The sequence below is a fragment of the Ostrinia furnacalis genome, unplaced genomic scaffold (assembly GCF_004193835.3).
Source record: "Ostrinia furnacalis isolate ACB-3 unplaced genomic scaffold, ASM419383v2 OfSCF0890, whole genome shotgun sequence".
Lineage (NCBI taxonomy): Eukaryota > Metazoa > Arthropoda > Insecta > Lepidoptera > Crambidae > Ostrinia > Ostrinia furnacalis.
The window spans coordinates 430,275-457,841 of record NW_021131129.1 but is presented as its reverse complement, the minus strand read 5'-3'; the positions used below and the strand labels follow the sequence as shown (position 1 = coordinate 457,841).

The 27,567-nt window shown below is 35.7% G+C and overlaps 1 protein-coding gene across 5 annotated transcripts in view; it reads right to left on the bottom strand.

Moving 5' to 3' along the window:
* Positions 1–23,546: 23,546 nt before the first annotated feature.
* Positions 23,547–27,567, bottom strand: part of LOC114350424 (collagen alpha-1(XXV) chain) — a 93,506-nt gene continuing 89,485 nt past the window's right edge. For all 5 annotated transcript variants that reach the window (XM_028301231.1, XM_028301233.1, XM_028301235.1 and 2 more), the window contains 5 exons: positions 27,199–27,341; positions 26,005–26,190; positions 25,253–25,396; positions 24,763–24,849; positions 23,547–24,517 (listed from right to left, as the gene is read on the bottom strand). In XM_028301231.1, coding sequence (XP_028157032.1) covers positions 24,442–24,517; positions 24,763–24,849; positions 25,253–25,396; positions 26,005–26,190; positions 27,199–27,341 — 636 coding nt within the window. In that variant the 3' untranslated portion in view covers positions 23,547–24,441. The remainder of the gene's footprint in view (positions 24,518–24,762; positions 24,850–25,252; positions 25,397–26,004; positions 26,191–27,198; positions 27,342–27,567) is intronic.

The window sequence follows — 27,567 nt, the reverse complement described above, 5'->3', positions numbered from 1 at the left end:
TCAACATGATTATCCGATAAAGGATGACTCCGTGTTTTGCATATCTTTGGCCCAATAATTCATGTCAAATGCCGGCTGATGAAGGCTGAAACTGAATTTGTGAGGAAATAGTAGTTGGAATGTTTACGTTTGGAGTTAGTTAGTCAACTATTTTTTAATTTAGTGAAAACGTTTTTTAATATTTTGATGCGTGTTTATTTGTTTGTGGCTAAATACTTGGCCAGAAAATTTATGAAAATAAGAATAATTATAAAACAATACTTTGAGCACAATTTAAAGCTCTTTCACTTACCAGTAAAGGTAAAAAGGTGTTTACTGACTGAAAACTATTTTTTCCCTTTATCATGCTTTGTCGAACACAATAGCAGATTTGCGTGGTTTCCAAACTCCACCTGCGAAAAAAATCGTTTGAAATCGTTTGAATATCGTTCGCCAGAATAACCTCTCGGGCTGCAGTCAGCAGGATTTGTGAATAAGCCCCGCTCACCCAGTTCTATTTGTTGCCAGATATTCACGTTCCTACGAAACTACTGGTTTTATGGTATATTAAAATATTTTAAGGCTTCCAACTCTTCAACAATGAGTCGTACAAAAATTTCACGAGATTCGCTGGCTAATGGAGAAAATGTGGGAAGTTGATCTGAATTTTTTAAAGTTTTATGCTACGGTAGCTTTTAGTTGATATTACTCGTACCTATGAAACTAGGTACAGTCTTAGGGAGAATATCTTTATAAGATTATTCTCTTAGCCTACAATTTTTACGAGTGTCTAGTCTATCTAACGTTAAATTCGCCACCTAAATATGAATGAAGGTTAAACAGCTCAAATGATCAAAATTATTGTGCTTTTCCGTTAGGCCTCAAGATCTTCTAGAACAAAAACCCTTTATAATTTGTAGTATTGTGTCTTTTGTTCCAATAGCTCCTTGTTCGCCAGCGAATCGGGATATAACCTAGTTCCAGGAATCACTTGCCTTTTGTACTATAAATGTGAATAATATTATAATTGTAACCACTACAGCGTTTACTCAGACATCAATTGATATTGATACAACAAAGCTGAGTAAATATTCTTCAGAATTGAGAAATATCTATTTGTAACAGTACTACAATAGATTTCGTAACATAAAAGCTTATTAAAATTTTATGTAAGTATACGAGCTTACCATAAATGTAAAAATGTTTAAAGGTTTAATCATACATATTTTGCTGAGAAAAATACTTAATTTTTCACTCTATGTATCTCTTCAAATAAGTAATCTAATTTGACTGAAACTGCGTGAATGACAAATGGGAGTGCGCTGAGTGATAAGACAGCCGGGGTCGAGTGGGACACACCATTTTCATTAGTTATTAGTTACTTTCTTCATAACAGGCGTATCAACTTGAGAAGAAAGCTCGAAGTATGATACTTCTCTTTCTCAAAATTGAGTGAAAGAGCGTTCAGTAAATTATGTTTTTATTATTGCAACTATAACTTCAACGAACTATTATGGTAAATTAAGTGTTTATTGATATTGTAACGATACGTAATAAAGAGCTACTAGACCTAATACCTAATTATCTCTTCAAATAAGTAATCTAATTTGACTGAAACTGCGGGAATGACAAATGCGAGTGCGCTGAGTGATAAGACAGCCGGGGTCGAGTGGGACACACCATTTTCATTAGTTATTGGTTACTTTCTTCATAACAGGCGTATCAACTTGAGAAGAGAGCGCAAAGTAGTATGATACTTCTCTTTCTCAAAATTGAGTGAAAGAGCGTTCAGTAAATTATGTTTATATTATTGCAACTATAACTTCAACAAACTATTATGGTAAATTAAGTGTTTATTGATATTGTAACGATACGTAATAAAGAGCTACTAGACTTAATACCTAAATAAGTAAGATTTCAATCAACTTGAGTAATTTTTGATTGAATAAAGTGGAACAATTCATGTAGCTTCATTCCGTACGGCATAAATTCGCTTATAGAAATAGATTTAAATCAAACAATATTTTTTTATTAAACAAATAAAGTTTAGTATAACTGTCTGCCCTAAATGGTTTCAGATAAGGTCTAATCCTACCCCTTTTATCTGTCCCGCGTCTTTTATTATTTGTCTGCAATTGCGTGAAAGACAAATGAGAGCGCGCGAGTGATTAGGAGCCGAGGCTGAGCGCTGACGCGTGATGTGTGCTAATTAGAGAGACGATTGGCCATACTAGAGATAATTGGATTGCTTGTTGGTTATTCTAAGAAGGTTTTTATTACATAGGTAGTGGGTTTGATTTAAGTTTTTAAAGGAAGAAAAAACCTTTTCACACTTTAAAATATTATGTGTTTTTGTATTAAACGTGCAATCTAAGGCGGTTATCACACTGCGCCGCGCTCCGCCGGGGACGCGTGATTTTCATATAAAAAATCACGCGCGCGGACGCGTTGTCAGTGTGAAGTGCCGCGCGTGTTTTCGGAGCGCGGCGCAGTGTGATAACCGCCTAACAGCGTGCTTGAAGAACTAAGCTTTCTCCTTGGAAAAGGTAAAATTTTGAATAGGGACAGTTTTCTTATTAATGGCTGATATATACTCAACATCAAATAAACCGCACCTTCCGCGACGCGAACTTTAACGATTTTCTTCTGACACAATCATGGTACCCCAACAATATTGGTGTTATTTGAAAGCCCAATAAATATCCTTAAAGAAAAACACATTTAATTTCTTAATAAATGATTAACATATACCATAAATGTGACTTGAAAAAATACCTCACTTTGGGTCCACCTATGGGATCAATTAGACCAATTTTTATGGTTATAAAACCAAATAATGATTTCACGTATCCTCTTTAACAGATGGATAGCAATTAAACCCAACTTAACAGTTTTATAGCCATAAAAGTTGGCTCTAGCGTAACTACCTATTTTTTGAAGAAGTGACTCTGGATCCTTGTAAAGACACATTTTTGGGGTAAAAACCTTTCCTTTAATGAAATGAAGGTTAGAACTAGGCTTTTAAATGGTATTAATATTGGTGGGAAGTGGGGATGCATACGTTTGAAAATGCTTGTTGCGGGAGGTGCGATTTATTTGACGTCGAGTGTATTTAAGAATCTTGCCTGTATTAATTGAAAAAAATGCACACGAATATTCAGGAAAAAGCTAATAAAAATGTGACTTTTTGTTTGTTCACGTCTCTCCTATTATTCGGCTGCAATTGCGTGAAAGACAAATGAGAGCGCGCGAGTGATTAGGCGCCGAGGCGAGCGCTGACGCGTGATGTGTGCTAATTAGAGAGACTATTGGCCATACTAGGGATAATTGGATTGCTGGTTGGTTATTCTAAGAAGGTTTTTATTACATAGGTAGTGGGTTTGATTTAAGTTTTTAAAGGAAGAAAAAACCTTTTCACACTTTAAAATATTATGTGTTTTTGTATTAAACGTGCAATCTAAGGCGGTTATCACACTGTGCCGCGCTCCGCCGCGGAGCGCGTGATTTTCATATAAAAAATCACGCGCGCGGACGCGTTGTCAGTGTGAAGTGCCGCGCGTGTTTTCGGAGCGCGGCGCAGTGTGATAACCGCCTAACAGCGTGCTTGAAGGACTAAGCTTTCTCCTTGGAAAAGGTAAAATTTTGAATAGGGACAGTTTTCTTATTAATGGCTGATATATTTAAGAATCTTGCCTGTATTAATTGAAAAAAATGCACACGAATATTCAGGAAAAAGCTAATAAAAATGTGACTTTTTGTTTGTTCACGTCTCTCCTATTATTCGGCTGCAATTGCGTGAAAGACAAATGAGAGCGCGCGAGTGATTAGGCGCCGAGGCGAGCGCTGACGCGTGATGTGTGCTAATTAGAGAGACGATTGGCCATAATAGGGATAATTGAATCGTTTTTTTGGTTATGGATAATGATTTTACTAGTTTGACACAAAAAATGATTCCTGGTTATACACAAATATTATCTTCACTAATATTATAAACAGGAAAACTTTGTTTGTTTGGTTGTAATGAATAGGCTCAAAAACTACTGGAACGTTTTAAAAAATTCTTTCACCATTCGAAAGCTACATTATCCACGAGTAACATAGGCTACATTTTATTTTGGAATAAAATATAGTATAATCCACGCGGGCGAAGCCGCGGGCGGAAAGCTAGTGTTTTATAAAATTATGTATTACAAAAATACATAAAGCGCAGGCATAAAACCGCCTTGTTTGAATACATGGCTTCAAAATATATTACCAATTTGGTAAGACAAAGTCAATTTAATTATACATGCTTTGAATAGCATGCCAAGCTTTTAACGGCTTAATTAAATGCCAGGCTGGGACGTACATAAGCTATAACAACCCAACAGTCTAGATTAGAAATGTAAGACGAGATACTTATTATATTGTAGTCCTCACTTGTGACTAAGTGCAGTTACTTTATTCTAATAGAAAAACATCTCCATGCCACCGCCATTGTGAATAAAATTCACTCTAGCGGAAAAAACGGCAAAAATTCCCCCTCGACATTGATTTATTACAATTTTTTTCGTGTAATTGTAAATATTTTCATATTGAATACAGAGCAAACCATGAAAGAAATCCATTCCGACGGTGTACTATGAATGTTTCAGTTTCAGCACATTTTCATTGGGTTCTGCAGCAAAATCTTTGAAATAATCTTCGGTTCAATTTGAAAATCTTCATCTATAAATTGTAACGAATAATACTTTTACAGAAATAAAAGTGAAACACTGAAATTTTCAGCTGCGTAACTATCAAGATAAATAAAACTGAAAAATATTTCATTTTGAACATCATTTGAATTGGTATTTTTCAGTTAAATCAAATGTTTCAAGAAAAAACAAAGATTTACATGATAACATTTTCAAGTAGCATGAAATCATGTTCGTAGATGTAATACCTTATCACGTGACATTTTTGTAAAATAACGCACGAAGAAATGCTGCTGTTTTTCAAACCATTTTACGGCGTTAGTTCACCAACTCGCCCACAAGCCTTTGGTCCTATTAAACGAACTGTTACTTTTTTCTTATAGATTTTGAAACGTTGTTATGGTTAAAGTACAAAATAGGAACTATAATTTTTTTTAAATATTGAAATGTTGCAATTGTTTACACTGGTTTTTTTTTTTTACAAAATATAGGTTTTAAGTAACACTTGTCCTTTTGCCTGCTGGTCTCCAAAACTCCAACGGCGAAAGGCGCGTTCAATTTATCCATGTCAACTCTCACGGGGCAGACACCGTGCTATACAAATTTCCCGATACGCTGTTGATCTGTACGTCAAGCCGTGATTATGTATCCAATTTCTTTTGAATACACCATTATTTGATGGCTTATTTAAGTGATTCTGTTGGAGCTTGAATTGAAATATTGTTTAAACATAATATTTTCCTCATTTTAATAATTGATATGAAAAAATAAGATTTTACCCACTTTATATTTTTCGGTAGACATTTACAGCAGCGGATTGTGTGAGCGAATTCTATTACGCGTCTTACACGTACTCGATAAATTAAACTCCCTGTCAGCAGTCGGTTAAAACCATATTTCTCTGAAATAAATAGGTAAGTCTTACTCAAGTAGGATACTATAGAATAGTACATTATGTACATTTATGTTCATTCTAATCTGTACCAAAATATACCGTCCAAATGTATCTTTCGACATTAAATCTACGCAACAAAAAATACATTACTTTGATGGAGTGCTAAAAAGGTGCCGGTTTCCATCGCTGCAGGGTACATCGATATATTTCCCGTCCTTTTAATTTCGGATTCGATATAAAATTCGTCACCCTGCCTATTATAATCCAGAAAATACCCGGCATACGTGTTAAAAGAAGGTTTTCGTCTCATTTATTAGGGCAGGTGAGCCCTGCTTAAGTGGATCGGCCTGCAAGCACGGTAGTGTTGTAACCGTGTCCTGAAAATATGTCGATATTACTGTCAATATTTTTATAATTATTATTTATTTAATTTAATAAATTTTTTTTTGGGGTAATGATATAGTTATAAGCACGTATTACTTTCTTATAATATTATTTGTGTTTGTTACTTGTTGTGCTTGCCTTTATATGAATAAAAAAAAACCTACAATTTGTTATCTTTATCGCAACGGACCGCATTGTTTTAGCTTAGTAATTGCATGAAATATAACACGATAAGTACACCATTTTTCCCTCCGTTAATTTACCTCTCAGATTGAACACAATGTGTTGTATGTATAGCATAGACCAGCTATAGTTATAAAATAACTTCTTTTCATAGCAGTAGAAGATAAAACTCCTGCACTGTATAATTAATTATGCATTAAGCTTTGAATTATAATGTCGACGTATCTATAATCTATATCCATAACAATCATTTTCAACAACACTACAATTTCCAAATCCACAGTATCAATAACAAAAAGAAATTTGCAATTACACCACATTAATTACGTATTCACTCCATTTGTCGACTACCGAAAGTTATCGACTCAAAAATGTATATTTAAAAGGCGATATCTTGACGTGCATCTCTACGTCGACGTTGATTGATGGGCCCAGTCACACGTTGGGCGCCAATAAGTCCATACTTTTGGAACTGGCTAGAAAATGTACAGAGAATTTTATAGATTTTTATTAGACGACAGAATACGTGGTGGTACCTGTACTCAAAATGCAATTGAACTTAGAACCTCTGAAAGCAGAGATTTAATTTTTGTATGTCATATAAAAAAAACTAGATTGAAGTTATTTTCTTTCTATAGATAGGACGTGGAATGTAGGCTAAAATCATCAATTTGCTTCCAAAAAATAGAGAGGGTCGTGATTCTGGAGCTGGTAATAATTGACCTGCTGAAGAAATCAATCCTAGGTGTCTCTACTCTCCATTTTTAAAAGACTTGATGACATTTATTATTCAAGGTGCAAAGTAAAACGCCAAATTCAAGTCAATTACAGCCGATGAATATTAAAATAATCTTTATGTTAAAAAATAAAATCGTTCTTTGGCCACGGCTCATGGCTGTCAACTTTATAATGACAGATTTAAATCCTGGACTCAACGTCAGCACAAAGATTGCTTGCGTGTTTTCCTATTGTTGTAAATAAAAGTTACACTCTAATATAGTATTTTGTTCCAGAAATGATTATACATTGTAAAACATACCCCGTTTCTATTTTAACTTGGTATACATTGGAATGCAATCATCGTTATAACACAACAGTGTTAGTTTCAAAAGCGTGTGACTGCTGAATGGTGACCGCGCTAACGGGCCAAACATTAGGGACAAATTACAAAGGACTAACCCCAATCCCATTAGCATTGCAGTGGGATTCAAACGGTGCTATACATCTATTGTATGCCCTGTTTCAATCAAGGGATAAGGGAATGAGCATGGACCTATAAAAAAATAGGTCCATGGGAATGAGGTAGAACTTTATTGACATTTTCGTATTGTATATTTTTGAGAGTATTGTAGTACTTATTATTATTCTGTGGTATTATATTGATTATTTAATTAAATGCGAAAGTCGTGCATTTGTTATAACAAAATTTACATTAATTATAAACAAAAGCATAAGTTGTGTCAAGATCAAAAGCTATTTGCTTTCAATCGAGCGTCTCGAATATCACGAATCAAATAATTCAATATAAAAACTCATTTTCCAAATTTCATCAATAATGTGAACGTGTGTAATATGAAAATTCAATATTCTCCATATCCATAGCATCTGAATCAAGGTTTTCCGCTTTTGATACATATAACACGAGTTCAGTACATTTGATTATCATATTTTTTTGTTTCTCCTTTCCTTTATTTTCCCCTTGTGATTTCGGGGTACGCCTATTTACATATTGAATTTCGATATGCCACTCATATTTATTACTCCCCAGGATATATTGTGTTGCATAATGTTAGTTTTGCATAGAATATTTATTTATTTTATCGTGCCTGGTAGGCTGGAGCATCTGTACCTGAAATTATTTCTCGTTCTTATTCCTTTTTATGTTTTTTGTTAGAGCATTTGTAACGCCTCCTGCGTCGCTTTTATTTTGTGACGCCATTTTCTTGTTCGCTACAACTTGGCGGGGACTAAAACGTGAATGATTTTTATTTCTATGGAAATACTCGTAAAGGCGCGCATTGTCTGTTATACAATTTTATGCTGAATTGTCAGTATCCATTTGTTTAATAGCATTAACTTCACATAAGTTTAAACTTCAGAAGCAAAAGCAGTAGGTAACTTACAAGTATATTATGAAATCTATGAAGAATATTAGAAGTTTTAATCGTCATCATCATTTATTCAGATTTAAAATGTCCACTGCTGAACATAGGTGGTGGCCCAATGATTGGTAGCGGCTTGCATCCAGCGCCTTCTTCCTGCCTTTATGAGGTCGTCGGTCCACCTTGATGTAGACATTTTAATACAAGCTAACTAATTTATTTAATGTATGACTGAATACTCGTGTGCATAGTAACATTTGACCAAGCTTTGATTTAAATTAAACCGCAAATAACTTTGTAGGGACCATGAACCACCAGGCCATAGATTACTTTGACATTCACATAATAAACCTTCGCACTAAATAACCACTTGAAATCTTTAAGACCAGTTTCGCTCTAGCATCTTGTAACCAAGTATAAATCAAGGCAAGGGGCTAACATTTTTGCGACTATTGTGTCAAGTTTGAGCGATGCCCTAATATCCGGCTGGGGATGGCGACTGTAATAATGCCATGAAACCGCAGATCGAACGAACAGATGGTGGTGGAGAATATGAAATACTGGAGAATGTGTTTACAATGTCTTCTTCTCTTAGATTATAAAAAATATAAGCTTCTCCTGAATAGCAGAGTACCTTTTCCTCACTGACACAGTAATACAGACTCCATTATGTATGAGTCTTAATAAACTTCGGATTCCTAATTTATTTCTGATTTTCTTTGCTGGTAGAAACCAGTGTAAAGCTACTACTATGGTTTTCCTTTTCTATCTGTAGTGAAAACTAAATGACCTGACGATAATGATGAACCTACTATGGTTTGATTCGACCGATGGTCAAACTGATTGTGATGGAAGTTTCAGTAGTTCAATTTTCAAAGACTATTCCAGCCTGAACGTAGAAATGAGTGTACTAGATAGATGGGTATGGTAGCCTCTTGCTTAAATCAAAAAAGTCAGACTAAGAATTTAAGAAATACCTATGGACTTTTCGACTTTCAGTTACTTCTAAGCTTTCAGCCTTTAAACATTGAAGATAAGCTTTTACTATCAAAAATCAAAGGAACAAGGGAGTAATGCTCTCAGCGCAAGCACGGAATAGCCGACAGTGAGAAACAAGTGGCTACGGCAGACAAATGGTGGCCCGTGTTATATATTATGAGTCCGTTCCCACTGCCATTGACCAAGTGTAGAAGGAGGCAAATGCCACTGAAAAAAAATGTTTGATATGCTTACACAACAAAAGTGACCACCGAACACTTTGGTTATGAGGAACAAAATGTTGTGTAAATTAAACAAATAATTCTGTAGTGAGCTAGACTTAGTTTGGTTATAGTTAACACTTAGTTTGGTGGTCACTTTTGTTGTGTAAACAGTAACCAAACATTTTTTTTGTTTAAACGTTATGAAGCCAGTAAACAGACCTTTATGGACTCGTTGGTTTCAGCCAATTGACGTCCACTGCTGGACAAAGGTTTCCTTCAAGGATTTCCACAATAACCGGTCCTGCACTGCCCGCACCCAAGCACCTCCCGCGACCTTCACCAGACTCCAGACATATGGACTCGTGCAAAGCAAATGATATGTTGTAAGATAAATCATAATATTATTTGCTCACAAGATTATTATTAAGTTTCAAAGAACGCTTATCAGACTATATAACTAGTCTCTTAATAATACTCAAGGAGCTTTCGAATAGAACAACTCTGAAAAAACGAGAATAATAAATTGCTTTGTGTTGTTACGAGTTTTATTTTTCGACTGTGTATAAAATGTGATTCGCTAGTAAAAAGGAGGATTTCGCGCAGGTAAAGCAGGACTTAGAAAATGTACACTCAGCGATACTTTTATTTAATCATCTGTTCATTAAAATGCTATTTAAATAAGTGTCTTTATAACTATCTTGTAAGCCAATTTTACAATTACTTAAAGAAGATTAATTCTTCTTTAAGTAGTAGTAATTACAGTGTGAAAAAAGATTGCTAACAATTTTTTTTCTCGTTGCTGCATTTTATACTAGGACAGTATACTTCCTTTAGTGCAGCGGTGTAACTTGTACGCGGTAATTGCAATTTGGCCGTAAAAAGTGTTGGTGATTATTCCGGAAAGTTTACAAGTAAAAAGGTTCTAGCTTTGAGATTAATAAAAGCCAATTTTAAGACCAACAGTTTAATGTAACAGTCTGAAGCACGAACCTTTAGGAACATGTTGATTCTAGCTTGAAATGTTCTGAAATAAACTGAAAAAACTTACATTTAAGTATCGTTTCAACGTCGCTCTTGGAACTGATCTTAGAACTTAGAAGTAAAGAGTACCTATGTATTTGAAATAATTTATGAAATATTATTAAAGATAACGTTTATATTTTTATGTTTCAATCATTTAAAAAAAAAAGAAATATTACGGCTGGTCGAACTTTAAAGTTTCTTTTAAGACAACATTTTTATTGATATTATAATAATTTGATAGAAATAGACTTTTGTTGAGTTTTCTTTGCGCAGAAAAAGTACCATAGTAGGTAGGTAAGTACTAACTTGATAATTGTAGAGTAGTCCGTCTCAAAAGTCAAATAATACATATACAAGCAGTACAAACTTTTTCCCCAAAAGACGGGGGAAATGTGTATGTGCTATTATTAGTAGGCATAATTTATTAAGATTCACAGCTACATAACACTGAATATCGTTAGTTGTTACTTTGACTGTAGACATGCTACCGAATTCCTATCTCTCTAGTAACGCCCAAATTGTCGATAAATGAAATATCGAGTGTTTGAATTGAATTGATGATAGCAATATTTAAAACACTATCACATAGTAGGATTATGATGGCTGAAGGATTATAGGTTTTCTATTACTTCTAATAAATTACTCGAATTGAAAATTCCTTAAATTGCGTTACTACCTACCAGATTGCGTCGTATGCAGCTTTCTCGTTGAGGATAACAAAAAAACTACATAGTAAACGTTTTTTTATCGACTTGTAGTACCTACTTAATCAAATCTTATCGATGGTGGCATACCGTACAACACTACTCCCTTGCATTCTCCAAATTCCCCGGCATCATTTATGTAAGAGGGAAAATATCAAAGCGACCAAAGCTGAAAGCACAATTTGGTCGTTGATAAGTAACTTAGTATTTGTGGAACGATAGTTAAGTTATAAGCCGTTGGAAGTTGCGGTTGAATTTGGCTCAGTTCCAGGAGCTAAATACTAAGGGACAAAAACCATCAGTTTTTGTTCACTACATTCAACTTGAATGGTACTTAGTAGTGCTTTACAGTGACAACGGCGCTTATCTGTGCTTTGGCTGCAGTTAGTTCTTGAGGTGGGTTTGAACGACTTACTGTTTTCTAAGTTAGTCGGCCGTTTGGTGTAGTGGTTCGAAACGGACTTCTATTCCGGAGGTTGCGGGTTCGATTCCCGCACAGTACAAACATTTGTGTGCATGAACATATTTGTTTGTATTGGACTGGGTGTTTTCTATGTATAATATGTATGTATTTACAAAAAAAAAAGTATTTAAGTATGTTTATATCCGTTGTCTAGTACCCATAGTACAAGCTTTGCTTAGTTTGGGACTAGAAGCGCAGTGTAAAATGTCCAAGGATCCAAGGATATTACTAGGAATTTTATAGAGTTGTGTTGTGTAACTTAATTGACACTAAGAATAATTTCTTTTATTGTTTAACGAGAAAGTTCTTGGCCTGCATCTCAGCTCTTCCTCAAGGTGGAAGTAAGCTTCACTTGAAATCTTCAACCACAGAGGAATTGGCTATCTACTCGTACAACCCGATCGAGCTAACTGCGCGCGGTATAAGTTTACATTGATTGCGTAGTTTTAAAGATTATTCAAACGTTAAATACTGATACCGCAGTGGATAATGAGCACACTCAAACTATAAGAATACATTTAATCGAACGTCACTGCGTATCTGTAGTGGTGCTGTATGTACACTACTTGCAACTTGGTAGGCGAACGAATCGGAATGCATTGTGTGCATGACACATTCTATGCGGTTTTGTTTTTATTTTGATTACTTTGTATGTGTGAATTCTAATGCGACGCTGGGTTTCGAACTCAGCGCATTAGTTGGCGTCTCTCTAAATCTCTATGACTGAGACATAAAGGATCAAGAAAGGACCTACCTAATCAGAACCTAACCTAACCTACCGATCCTAAGCTAGGCTTTACTCAGTGAATCGAATTATCCTGGCTTTATTATACCTCGGCATGCCAGTCATATCCCCGCTAATCATCTTTAATTGCGATAAACCTATTACGATAAAATTGAATCACAGACAAAGCTTCGTTAGGTATTTAATAATGTCTAGCCATCGTGACCGAGTTTAGGTATCTATTTCAATATGTGATTGGATTAGAGTTAGTGTAACCTTTGTCATTCAGATATAGGCTGACAATGAACAGACTTATTGTTTGACCTTTAATGAGATCAAAATCAAGTGATCTTAATAGGTAATGAGTCATTAGATCGAAATGTCATTGTTTAGATTGATGAACAGCCCCCCTAGACAAAACGCACTTTTTGATCGAATCGAAAATCGAATCCGTCAAAACTCCATACAAAAAAGGGGCTTTTCGACCACTTTGCGACTGGTTTGCGATTATAATTTGCACTTTGTCTAGACCCACTGTAACTGTTACCATAGAATAAAAATGATAATATTGCAAACAGTGCCAACTGAACAAAGTCTGTTCTTCGAGCAAAACAAAGTGGCATCGTAAGTTTGGATATTGTGATAGGTAATGACATATCGCGTGGACTGTCATTTGCCTATGATCGCGCCAGCGATGGCGATCTGCACGCGTTGGTGTGGTTGAAACTTTAGAAATGTTTTAATGTGCTCTCGACTGAAAAATGAAAAACGTGACGTCCTTGTTCATTAAGTTTAAATTCCAAATTATAATTTAATTATGAGACTGTACGAATCAAAATGATCTCCTTTTATGATGGCTGTTGTTACAAAAATACATCAGTTTTTAATATTCACAAATGGTTAGATCTAGCTAAATATAATTTGAAAAGCCTCAACATCGTTCAAAAACAGCTTTTAATGTATTGTGAAACTTCTTAGTATTTTACTTAGTATCAAAAGAGGTTCCCGAGAAGAACTGTCTGTCTCAATAATATACCACTTTGAAATCTTATTTCATAGTAAGACTGAAGATAATTCGATGAATTAAATTATTCTTTTAGGTTTCAATGTCGCTACACAAATAATATTTTATTCGTCAAAGAAGATTTTCGAGAATAACTACACATTTTTTCAGACGCGTTAGTTTTACTGATATAAAAAAACTGCTATTCCAAATTTAACTAAAATATTGAGTTGCTTTTTCTAATAATGTTTGAAGTTATTTCAAAGTATTTTATAATTAGACTAATAATTACTTAGGTACTTCTGAAAGCGTGAGAGTAAACAGATGCTGACAAATGAGACTATACCTACTCTAGCAGAAAAGTAGATAGGTAGTACCTAAGTATGAGTTTTTGAGAAATGTTGAAGCTTTACATAAAGATTAACTTACCTTTAGTCTGCTTACTTGCTAAGGTTTTGAGAAAATCCTCAATCCACATTCTGTTCGTTTCAGCCAAATGACGTCCACTACTGGACCAAGGAAAGATTTCATCGTATCTAGGTACTTCCCGCGACATTTACCAGGTCGTCGGTCCAATTAGTGGGAGGCCTGCTCACCATGTCTACGTCTTCCAGCTTGTGGTCGTCACACGAGTACGTTTCTGCCCCAGCGGACATCAGCTCTACGAGCTATTTGTCCCCCCCACTGCCATTTAAGTTTGGCAGTTCTGCGGGGTATGTCGGTTATTTTGGTTTTCTCTATGCATCTTCTCATTTCTGATTCGATCACACATGAAACTATTATGTACCTTCATGTAAGTACTAGATTTTAACCTGAAAAAGTGTAATGCAAATACAGGAGATACGAATAAATGTTCGTAGTTTTTTGTAGGTTCTGTATTGTTCGTTAAAAATTCACGGTTGAAAAATGTTCACGCATATTAAGTTTATCGTTGGTATGACTATTGAAAGACTGAAATGCATAAGTATGAAGTAACTGTACCTGCATCATGTGTGTTGCAGATTAAAATAAGAAACATTATTAATAAAGATTCTTGCAAAATAATGACTTGAAGAGTCATTTTGACATACCTAGTTGTACATTGGGTGGGACTAAGATAAATGTAATATTATTATGATTGTTGAAATAATATCTGGTGATTAAAATTTGTTCGTTTTCACTGCTGTGACCCCACATATACCTACTCGTACCTATGACATCTCATATAACCTGTCCTCTCCCTGAGTGCTCTGGAAGAGATTGCTTCCTAGCGATAAGCCTGTCCAAATTGTTCAGTTTTGTATTTCTTTTATTTAATTTTGTGTAATTTGCGCAACAAAGAGTAAAGCTATAAGAGAGTACTAATCAATTTTTAATCCGGCGTAAAAAGTACCAAAATACACTCTGAAAACAAATAAAACATATAACAGACAAATTGAAATACTCCTCTTTTTTGAGGTCGGTTAAAATAGCTGCCTATTCCACTCACAAACGCCCGTGACCATTGTGCATAATATGTCTGGTCTAACTCTACATTTATACGAAACTCAAATTGTGTCACCGTCGTTATATTAAAAAACTTTTCAGGCTGAAACTTTGTAGCGGTCCACATTTGTTATTAATAAATGATGAGAAAACTTTCTACTATTTGTAGTCATAAAAAGCTTTTCATTCCGGAGAAATAAGCTCGCAGTCAGCTTTATTAAATTCACGTCGGAACACCTTTAGTTGTTGTATATTTCGAAGAATTCTAGATTCAATTTTGTTCGTTTTCGTTTAATGAACGAGATAAATATTGAACCATATTTTCCCGACATGAACTGAACTGTATTGAAACATTTTATAAGACGTTTTGCGAAGTTTTTCAAAGGAATCATAGGGCTTCATTAATATTGCGTTTTGCAAAATTATTACATGGCTGCAATGGAATAAAGTCGACCTGTTTCTTAATTACTGGTTTTCGTATTGCAAGATTTTTAGTTTTCTTACTATGCATTTGTAAGATTCCAATTTTAAAAGGTTTTTCCTTTCCCTTTATCATCAGCATTATTATCATTTCAGCCACAGGACGTCCACGTTAAACATAGGCCTCTCCCAATGGTTGATAGCGGCCTACCTTTATGAGATCGTCTGTCCACCTTGTGGGTGGAAGTCACACGCTGCGTTTTCCGGTACGTGGCCTCCTCTCCAGAACCTTGCTGCCCCACCGAACTGCGTTTTGCGTACTATGTGCCCTGCCCTGTCTTCTGCCATTTCAGCTTGCTAGTTCGTCGGGCTATGTCAGCAACTTTAGTTACGGGACTATTCCCACTTCTCGTTCCCACCACCGCGACTCTTGTGTAGCCAGGATCTACAGCTTGACCGCCAATAAAAACCCAACCAGAGAAGCCCAAGTTTGTCCCGGGGGAAAGTTAACTTTCATTGGACAGCGACTTTAGTTAGACTGTATTTAAATAGCTAAATAGGTAAATGTACCTACCTGTAGGGTAAGGGTAGGTATAAAATATCTGAAATCCAGGAAACACAAAAGCAAATGTCAGATTACCCTCGAGATTTTCTTTCACAAATCACGGGCAAAGAAGCTAAAACACCGTAAACCCTAAATTCAAATATTTCAGACAGAAATTACTTCGTCTCAGATCATAAATTAGAACATGAAACGTTGATGTTTGAGACAAAGCCTTGTCGGATGTTCCTAAGTGAAATATTCGAAGGTAAGTGACAAACATATTAGTCTCTTAAGGGCTATCTGTTCGATAAGACAGAGTAGGGCTTCCTTCAGGGGCGGATTTGGTGAAAGAATTTGGAGAAAAAAAACATTCTATTGAACTTTATTGTACCTAATATTGAATCCAGAGTTCTATAAAATTGTTCTCCAAATTTAATTCAATAAAATGCTTAACATAAATACACTTAGCTTACCTTTAAGACAAGTATAACTAGACTTTAACTTCTTATATCATTGATTGTCATAATAAAAATTATGACAATCAAACCTACAAATTGCTAAGTACCTACTCGTAGGAGTAGGTACTTAGTTTGTAGGTGACCTGTAACATTAGATTTTATTTTGTGTTCCTTGTCACTTCGCTTAATCCGTCCATTTTATTAGGAATGTAACAGCAGCAGATTTTGACCCGCTATGAATGTTACAGCGTCCAAAGTACCTAACGCCCTTATTCACAAACATTACTATGAGGTCTCACAGTGCGCGTGGACGCACACGGTCACACACGAACCAATCACAGAGTTTTATTTAATGCTGTGCGTTCGATTTGTTGCTTCACTTAAGCAAGTATCGTTTGTGAATACGGGCGATAGTGTTAGTTCTAGAGTCGAGTAATCAAAAGGGAGCCCGGAGTATAAATGGCAATGCCAGATTTTGTATGGAAGGTGGCGTCTTTTTTTTTCGCGCGGCCATCGACCAATCCTTGTTTTTTGATTATAAAATAGTGTAATAAACCAAACTTACTATGACATGTATACCTCTAAACTCAGTCTGAACTGAGTTACGAGCATTAGAAGTTTGATGATTTCACATACTAGATTTGCTTTTTGCGCGCAAGTTTTGTAAGAAATTGCAACAAAATTCATTATCAAATCATTTATTCCCCTTTCGGATCGTGAGTACATCCCTGGTTTGCGAGTACCGACGGCGGGCCATTAACGGCCCTCCCAACCTCAAGTGTTCTGTGTAATGAGGCGTCCAAGGTCAGGCCCTCTATTCGATAGTTCACATCTTTGGATAGACAAATTGGGCTGTCTTGACGGACTTAGCTTTGATTAATTCGATACCACTGAATGAGTTAAAAAAACTATCCTAAAAATGAATCTACGGATGCTTTTGTGTCTTTACTCTTACTTGTAGCTGTGGATGGATGGAAGATGTGGAAAACGGGATGTGATAAAAATATTATTTCATGCCTAAACTGAAAAAAAAATAATTAAATATAATAGGTACTTATAACTGTCAAATACGTACTTAGGTGTATGTAAGATGATTTACTATTTAATTTAAGCTGCGTAATCGAATCAGAAATGAGGAGATCCGCAGGAGAACCAAAGTAACCGACATAGCTCGCGGAATTGCTAAAATCAAGTATTTAGTGGCAGTGGGCGGGGCACATAGCTCGTAGAGACGATGGCCGTTGGGGCAGGAAAGTTCTCGAGTGGCGACCACGGGCTGGAAGACGTAGCGTGGGCAGGCCTCCTACACTAGGTGGACCGACGATCTGGTAAAGGTCGCGGGAAGAGCCTGGAAGCGGGCAGCGCAGGACCGTTCATTGTGGAAAGCCTTGGGGGAGGCCTTTGTCCAGCAGTGGACGTCATTTGGCTGAAAAGAAGAAGAAGAAGAAGATTTAATTTAAGACAAAGAAGTAGGCGTTTGCCTATCACGTTATTGTTATTTGACGATGCGTTTTGTTTAAACGTAGTAGAAGCTCGACTCTCTGAGTTAAAGGCAGACCGCTTACAAACTAAAAGCTGAACAGTTGCTGTTATCGCAAAAGAAAAGCAACCCCCAAGTTGGTATTTATGTTTGAGCTTCAATTATATCGGACCAAGATTGGTGGCTGGAGCGACGCCAAATTCAGTCTTACAGCTTAGCTCGTTCATGTGTTAATCTTAAGCTTTGAGTTTCGTCGTATACGAGATTGATGTTTTAAACAAATTCTTATTGGACGATACGAGTAATGCGTCTGACATTATTAGATGGCTTATTTATCTTGTGATGAATATCGTGCTTGGTCATAGATGAATCCACGTCCACTAGCTAGACTACTAGTATAAGAGTGCCTAGAGGGTTATCTTAATAATCTATGTGGTCTAGTAACCACCTGATTCAGACCCAAAGCCCAGTGGGCAAAAATCTCTGGTCTGGCCTTACTCTCACAGCCCTGAGTTTTCCGTGATGAAAAAACTCTCCCAAGCTTGGTTCACTTCGTGAGAGCCTTTCAAAATCAAAATCTAAAATATTTTATTCAATTTAGACAACTGGTGGCACTTATGAACGTCAAAATATAGTAAATAAAAAAAAGGTAGCCCTTATGGGGCACTTTACATGTCTCCTTATCTTTTGGGCCCTACCAGCGCTTCGAGACAAACATAAGGCAAGGGCTGAGAAGAAACGCCGGAACAAACTCAGTCACCACCATTTGCCAGTAATTTTATCTAACGGTAAGAATAGCCAAATTCAAGTAGGTACATGAAATATGTGCAGACTGAACTGACCACGCATCCTTGTTATCAATATAGTCTCGAACCTTGTAGTACCCTTTGGGCATAAGGTTATTTGGAGGGCTTTGAAATTTCCTTACTGTCTTTTTCCTACTCCACTTACTGGCTACACACGAGCACTACTACACAGAAGTTTTGTGTTGCGAATAACTCAGTATAAGTAGTGATAGTGTAAAAGAGCACACGTCTAAGGAAATACCACTAGTGGCAAGAGGAACTCGCGCCGTGAGCAAAATTTAATTATATTCCGTTTCTTGGAATCTCACATGAAATTAATGCTAAGATTTACGTCAGTTAAACATTTAATTACGCTCCAGAAATGAAAGATTAAGGCACTGTGACAAGATTTGTAAATGAAATGTGGTTTTGAACTTTGCCAAAACTTTACTAATTAATGTGAACGTGTACAGGGGCGTAAGATATGTGGTTACCCGTGTAAAATATAGGTATATGTATGCTTAACTTAGGTATGAGGGGATTGAGAAACTTCAAACATTGTTACGTTTCTTGATTAGGGTATGATACCCTTATTTTTAGATAGATGAACCTACGTTACGTGTTACTTGGAAAAGGAAGCCCCTTCTATCGTGTGGGTTGTAAGAATTAAGTTCGCAATCCTAGACTTAGTCGCCGCAGGTATTTAACGGCTTAACGGCGCCTACGCACCCGGGATACCTTTTCGGAACATTCAGGCTCATTCAAACTTGCGACGTCTTAGCTAAAACAAAGTAAAAAATAGTTACCTTACAAGAAGAATCAATAGTTCCTTCAAGTCTACTTTTTGGTATAGTCAGCGTGAAATAGTTCATGACATCAAAATAGCTAAAAAGTCTGTGTTACAATTGGAATAAGGTTGTGTTGACAACTTTTTGGCCATTTTGGGTGTCATGAACTATTTGACCGTGACTGTATAAGACTCTCCCATAATATAATGCCACAGAGCTATGTCTCTCGGCCAATTTTTTCATGCATTCCTTGCTACGTCATGGGTACATCTGCAGTGAGGCCAACCTGGTCAGCCAGAGGTCACACCAAAAGCTTTCTACTGATGCGGAATCACACAAATAATACAATTAATGTCTCCTGTGGCCAAAATGATTCGTATCTCACTTAGGTACGTCTAACTATAAGACCTTTACACTCAATTAATGTGTTATCAAACTTTACCTAAAGTACTAAAACAACTCACTCGAAAAATACAGAAAACACTGACATCCTGTTGTTCCCGTTTTTCAACGAAACATACAGTTGAAATTAAATTTGCTTGTACACAGTGTTTATTATACTTTCAGCAACTTTATTTTAAACTATCCGTGTTGTGCGACATTAAACAGTGTTTACAGAACAACTATTATCCAACAAAAAAGCTGGTTGTGTTGGACAAATGTTTTGTTCAAACGACGAATCAAGCTAAGCATTATGGTACTTTATCTACTTGTAATAGGAGTTATATTACAACAAAAATGTCCACTCTACAGCTAACATGAATTGAATGGATCTGAAATAGATGCTACTTGTTTGATACTGTCCAAACTTTTTGCTTTGAAACTGCCGAGTGATTTGGGAAAACGTCCGATCGTGGTAATCATTTGTTTGTAGAGTTTACAAATCGGAACGAGTTGCGTTGGTGAAACATTTTTTGTAGTGTCCGACCGAATATGGATTTTCAGCCGAAAACGGAAACGAAAACGAAGCTTCGGCTGCAGTCTCATTTTCGGCCGAAAACGAAAACGAAAACGAAAATGACCTTCAACTCTTAAATTTCAATCTGAAATTATGTAAACACTTCGAAAACCAAAAACATAATGACGTTTGACAGTTGTTTTTGATAAGGATTGATTAAAGAAAACCGGCATTAAAACACAAAAAATTGAATTATGAATTCTTAGTAGAATATTATTTCCGGTGTATATTGAAATATTGGGAAGTTAAGAAGAAAAAAAGGGTGTCCAGTGGGAATTTTTCAACTTCAAAAGTGATTCATACAAATAAATTAATGATTTTTTATTATTTATTACTATTAATGCAAACTGGAGTTTAACAATGCGGATTTATTTTTTTATAGGCAATGTCTTTTAAATGATGCCCGTTTTACTATAAGCACTCTCACAGCCGGACCCTTACATTCGCAACTATGCGAAAGCAAATCGCGCTAATAATTTTCCTGCAACTTCACGGCGGATATTTTCTTACAGAACCTGAATTATTTAAGGATTGTTTGCTGTAAACTTTTGACTTGAGATATCCCCACAAGAAAAAGTCGCATGGTGTGAGATCTGGTGACCGAGGCGGCTAGAAAAAAATAGTCCTCAGTGTCTCCATCGAGGTACTCTCCGTGTGTGGTGAGACACCTTCTTGCTGAAATAGTAGTTGGCCGGGATGCAGTTGTAGTTGTGGTATCAGACATTCATCGATCATTCACAATACATTTCAAATACTTATTGCTCAACTGCGAACGCTCTGTAGGCTCCCGACCAGTGTAGACTCATGGCGTATTTCAAATCCGCATTAGACTCGTATTTTGAAACAATTAAACTTAATGAAAACTCTTTGGTTTTATTTGTATTCAATTTTGAACTTGGAAAATTTTCACTGGATTACAACGTAACCTCACTTCAAAACTTCAAAAGAGTGTGACAATACCTCGTCCGTTCAAGTCTGATTGGAACCATGAGTGCATCAGATTCACTCCCGAAGATATCGGAACGATAAACGTCCCTATCTTATTCACGTATTTCTGATATTCGGTTTGGCCGAAGCTTCGGCTGGTTTTTGGCCGAAAACGAAAATATGGCCGAATGTCCATTTTTTGGCCGAAAATGGCCGAAAACGAAAACGAAAACGAAAACGAATATTCGGTCGGTCACTAATTTTTTGTTAATTTATAGACGTTTGAAGTCAAACATTTTGCTTCTTCAAATTCTTTTTCTATGTGTAGGTCTTTTTTGTCTGGATTCACCTATTGGGAAGACACTGGCTCCTGAAATACAGTTTACACTAGTTTAGGAGCCAGGGTTTCAATATAAAATGTTACAGTGTATTACATCAATAAAAATAATCTTATTTTTATTATTCTTATTTTTACACTGAAAAATGTGTTTAAAGTAGCTAAACATTTTTTTCAGTGTAGAGCGTCGTTTCAGGGTAAATTGGTAAGTAGGTACATTTACAATAAAAATTAAGACCCAAAACTTAGAACAATTTCATGTCTAAGTTGTCTTTTTCACTATAAAACCAGAATACTCTTGTCTCCAAAGAAACCGAACAAACGACTCTATCTGCAGTACACAGTGGGGCAATCCCTTAAAAATCCCGGCAATGAGTTCCGGAACGACCCCGGTTATTGCACTGTGGGTGCAAATGCAGCGGAAAGCAGCCAAGTCGCATTAGACCTATCGTTGTGGTCGCACTTATGGCAAATGAGCTGTGCAGCTTAGGAGGAATTTGTCATGAAGGACTATAGTTCTGTGAATGGAAGAAAATTAGTATCATGTCGCAAAGGATTCCAAATCATTGTGTGGATATTTTTATAGGTAACGATCGTAACATCCACGAAGACGCGCTCCACCACTTTTTGGTCGAGGGAAGCGCGCGGTGTAGGGAGTTTGATCCGAGCAATCAGAGTGAGTAGTGTGCGTGTACAACAATAATCACGCATCCATGAGTGCACATGTACTTACAGTGTCCGATCAGTGTGTGATCAAACTCCCCGCACCCCGCGCTTTTCTCGACCAAAAATTGGAGGGGCGCGTTTTCGTGGCTGGAACGATCTTTAGCTACAGCGTCTCTGTAATAAAGCGCATAAAGCGCACATCACCATCATCTTTATCAAGTCATTTAGTCTCCACAACATGAGGTAGATGGTCTCTAATTTACTAAAGGCAAATGGAGGATTTATATCGCTGGCCAGGCGAATTAGAGTCCAAAGAAATTGAACTGAAATTAAAACAAAAGGCAAGTTTCAAGGTTTTAACTGAAAGATTTTTTTAAATGAAACATGTTTAGTTTTGTACCAAAAACTGTATTTTGATAAAATTATCTTTTATTATGGCACACACTTATTGAACATAAGATAATAAATAAAAAGAAACTTGTAATCTTACCAATAACTAAAATACTTTTCATCTTAATAAGTAGAACGACTGAACATAAAGATATAGACTGTGACCTCTTATGTAATGGTAATAGCTACTATTTTCCATTGAAAATTTAGTTTATTCGGATGTGTTGATTTCTGATAGTAAAAATGTTATAGACATACTATTTAATATACATTTTGTCACAGACTTATTCTTAAAACTATAAAGTTAGTAAGCAAAAAGAGTAGTTCGAAGGCAGTAAAAATATATCTAAATCAATGGTATTTACGTACTTTCAATATCTTATTTGGAATTCGAGACATTTTTTACAAAATACTTCTACCTTATTACAAAAACAAAGAATTTACTATTTAAACATTTGATAAAGAAGCTTAGGTATTTAAATATGAGTGTTATGTATTATGAGGTAGGTAAACTATAAAGACTTGTAAAATACTTTACCTATACCTAAATATTTTTAAAACTACATAAATGATATATTGGTGGTGGTTAGGTTATTAACCAGCGTTGCCAGTTTTTTTTTTCGCCAAGTCGGGACTTTGGAACTTTTTGAGTGAAAATAGCGGGATTCTTACGTCAAAAGCGGGACATAGTAAAAAAACGTATACAATCAAAGGTTTTCAAATATTTATCTTTTTATTTGACTTAAAATTACGTTTACGTGACAATATATAGCAAAAGTAGCCATAGACAATGTATTTTAACAAAAAAATAATATTTTAAATCAGATTTACTCTATCGTTAAATTCTTAGAATACTTTAGAATTAAAAAAAGAAAAAAAAAAACAGAATCGAAATAAAAAAAAATATTCTTTAGAATAATGTGGCGTTTCAAACGTCTGGTGAAGTGAGTGTCTCTCTCCGAAAAGCGGGACCGAGCCTGTCCCGCGCGGGACATATAAATTTTATTTAAAAATTGGGACGTCCCGCCAAAATCGGGACGTCTGGCAACGCTGTTTATAACCCTCTGAAATTAACTTTAAGTTCGTTAACCATTAACCAACAAGGGTTAATAAGTTAACAGGTTTAAAATATTTAGAGCTCTTTTCATCAGTTCTTGATGAAGTTCCAGATGATAAAAAGTCACTGATTCAACAAAATTGCCACCAATATAAAAGTAACTAAACAAACTTAAGTATAAGTTTTAATAATAAATTAAGCGTTTTACACAGTCATGTATTTGCATCTATCCTATAGTTAGGAAAATATTATATTGCTACCAATAACTTTATAAAAATGACTTAATAAACTGATAACATTTAACTTATCAAACGACTAAAAACTTTTGTAGTGTTAAGCTTAGTATAAAACACAATCAAATTCATTCATTCTTCTCGGTTACCAAACTCAACCAACAAAATTATTTTGGTAAGTTATTTATTACATTTCACTGTCAAATATTTTAAATCTTCGATTTCCAAATAACTGACCATTATTTTAATCATTCAAAGGACCTAGTGCAAGTTTACATCAAACGCGCTCACTAGTGAGCGCGTCAAAAAATGACATTTAATGTATGACGGATTGTACAGCGCCTCTAGCGGGAAACGTTCAAAAACTAAAATTTTCATACATTTTTTAAACGCGCTCACTAGGGAGCGTATTTGATGTAAACTGACACTAAGCCCACTGTTCTGTAGACATTTAACAAGCAAGTCAACCTCCCACGAAATGATCATCTCAATTAATCTTAAACCTTATGCTACAGACATAAAGTCCAGATAACACTAATAGGCTTACATTACTCACACAGTTATAATAATATATACAAACATTACATAGTTAATACCTATGAGGCTGGTATATGATTTTGATTATATGTCGGTGCTATACTGGACCGATAGTTTCGCCTTCGAGGTGGGTAACTGAAAATTATAAATGGTCTTATAAGTTTTATACATAATAGTTACGAGCAATTAGTGTAAAAAAACATTGTAATTAGAATCTCTCTGAATTCATAAAAAAGAACACTTAAAAAGTGATAATGTAGTAACTTTTTTTACAAGAAGCAGCTGCCAAGTTGTACGTGTATAATAGTAGTATCCATACCAGTATTATCATAATAATTATTGAATTTTTATACAACTTATATTTTTATATTATAACTTACTCAGTTCGTCGTCTTCTTAGAACAGCATTTGAGTGTGTTGATTTTACTTCAACACACAATACTATCAGCTTTCGTTGACAAGATACTCTGTCACCAAAAATAAACCAATGATGTAGATATTTTATATCAAGAGAAGAACGTTAATTACTTTCCTAATTGCTTATGTTACTCTTTGCTTTAATATGGGAAATGCATGAAGCCATAATAAAAAGAAAAAAAGTTACTTCTTTTACCATTATCTATATGCCAGTCAAGCAAGCCAAGCATTATTGTCATTTAAAACCGACAACTCTATCATTTTCACCCACAAGGTTGACCGATGACATTTTAAAGGTAGCAGGAAGGCGCTGAACGCATGCCGCTACCAACAGGGCAACATGTAAAGCATTGAGGGACGCATAATGTTCAGCAGTGCACATCCTATGGCTGAGATGATGATAATTATGAGGTATTTTAAATAACTAAACATTTTTGTAAAAAAAAAAATTACCTTTCTTGTCCTAAAAGCATGTGTCGTTCTAGTGGCGATGCATATGCAAAGTCGTAGGGATTGTCGCTTCTCCACTTATCGCATGAGCTGACATGGTCGATGCTGCCTGTGGCATTGGCGCCATGCCACATTAGTTTTTCAAGCCTGTAAGAAAAAGGTTAATATAAAGCATGGGTGAAATAATAAATATTAAATCCTTATGAGTATAGGTACAGGTGGTGATGGTGATACGGGACTATGAGTATTCCCAATTTCCCACCTCTTGTTCCATCTGCAACATTTGTGTATCCAGGATCTACAGCTTGACCGTCAATAAATAAACCCTACCAATGAAGGTCAATTTTGTCAAGGTAAGAAGTCCGATCCGGATCCGCAACGAAATTAATCAGAAGAACAAGAGGAGTTCGAAATTAAAGTTCCAATCCTCTTGTTCTTCCCTCCAGTGCAAAGGGAATGACAGGTGACAAAGAATGCTTAAGTAACCTAAGAAAAGATACATTTACACACCTTTAGGCGGTGGTGACGCTGATCATCAAAATAGTCGTTGTAAAAGGACTTTATCGAACAAGAACCAATAAGATTATTATAGTACGGTCTAAGTTATGGATAGGTGGACCGACGATCTGGTGAAGGCCGCGGGAGGTGCCTGGATGCGGGAGGCGCTGGACTGGTCGTTGTTGAATTCCTTGGAAGCTTTTGTCCAACAGTGACGTCAGTTGGCTGAAACGAAACGAAACTGTCTTAGGACTTACCAGGTATAGTTGTCATTCATGACGTTCTTCCCATCGAAACTGAAGATATGCGCGTTGGAAGAAGCAAATCTTGCTCCAGATCCGTCAAAAATGCTCTCCCAGGAATGGAAGAGCTTCTCTCCTCGTAGATTCAGCACGGGAAGGTGTCTGTGCGCAGGGTCCACTATGTACGGCAGCGCTTGAATGCTAAAAAAGAGAAAAATACTGCATTAAGCGAAGATACCAGTGACGTCACTCATTGCAAGAATTAAGTAAGTATGCGATTGATTAAAATGCTTTCCCTTAAGATCTAAATGCAAATTTGAGTTTTTATTGCAAAAAAATCCTATACTTTATTAGATTCTAGGGCAGTGCATAGCTAAGTTTTACAGTAGGTACACAATTTTAAAATTATACCATTTGTAATAACAAATGGTATAATTTTTTGTTCTAGGAAATAAGGTATCGAAAGAAAGGGCTGGTTTTTTATCAGGGTTTTTATTTTACGATGCGGATCTCTAACAAACATTGAAAAAGATATTTTATTTTTAATTTGACTAGACAAGACATTGATAGAATTATGTTATTATACGATATGAAACATTTACGAATGCGAGCAATAAATTCCGTTTAAAAACCAACAGATGTTGCGTACTTATTGCGCATTCGCTAAATGTGGCAAGATATTTTTCATACTAGTTGTGACTAAAATGAATCGTTTCTGATATTTCATTCTAAAATTCATGTCTTGTTTTGCTTTGTTGAACTGTACACTATGATATTATAACCCTTTATTTTTTAGTAAAATACTGAAGCAATAATGTTTTTCTTAAAAAAACAGGTAGGTATGTAAATGTATAAATTAACAGATAACAATAATGTTTTTTCTTAAAAAAAACAGGTAGGTATGTGAATGTATAAATTAACAGATAAAATATCGTCTAAACATCAAAGCTAAAGAGATAACTATAACAGTATGAATATAATTTATTATCCCAGAAATGTACCTATCTATTATGGCACTTTGAAATAAAATACGACACACTAAGATATAGGAATAGTCATCGATATCTTAAATGAGACCGCCATTTACACTATCTAGGCATTATCAAAGCCATATCCATTTACATCTGTTAAATTACGAACTGGAACATCTAGATTTTGGAACCTTACTTCGAATGTTACGTTCCTAAAATGAAAAACAAATCAACTTACTCAGAAGCCAGGAACGCTTTGAAGGTGCCACCTACAATGGCCTTCACTGACTGCCGGTGACACCTATTATTGGCTGCATTCCATCCAGATGTCTTTGATAGCATGTTGCCTGGATATGGCTGGTTGAGAGCTGCGATGCGAATCTGTGAGAAAGGATCATTTGTTGTAATGGGGCCTTAGACTTTTAGGATCAGATATCGGTGATTTTCAAAAATAGTCAAATCGATTCCGATATTAGACTTAATGAAAAAAATCATCATCATAATCATCACTTCAAATACAGGACTGCTGAACAAAGGCCTCCGACAATCCTCCCATTAAGTGAGGACGTGGTAGGTCCCGCCGTGTAGGACTTGGTTGTTTATAGTA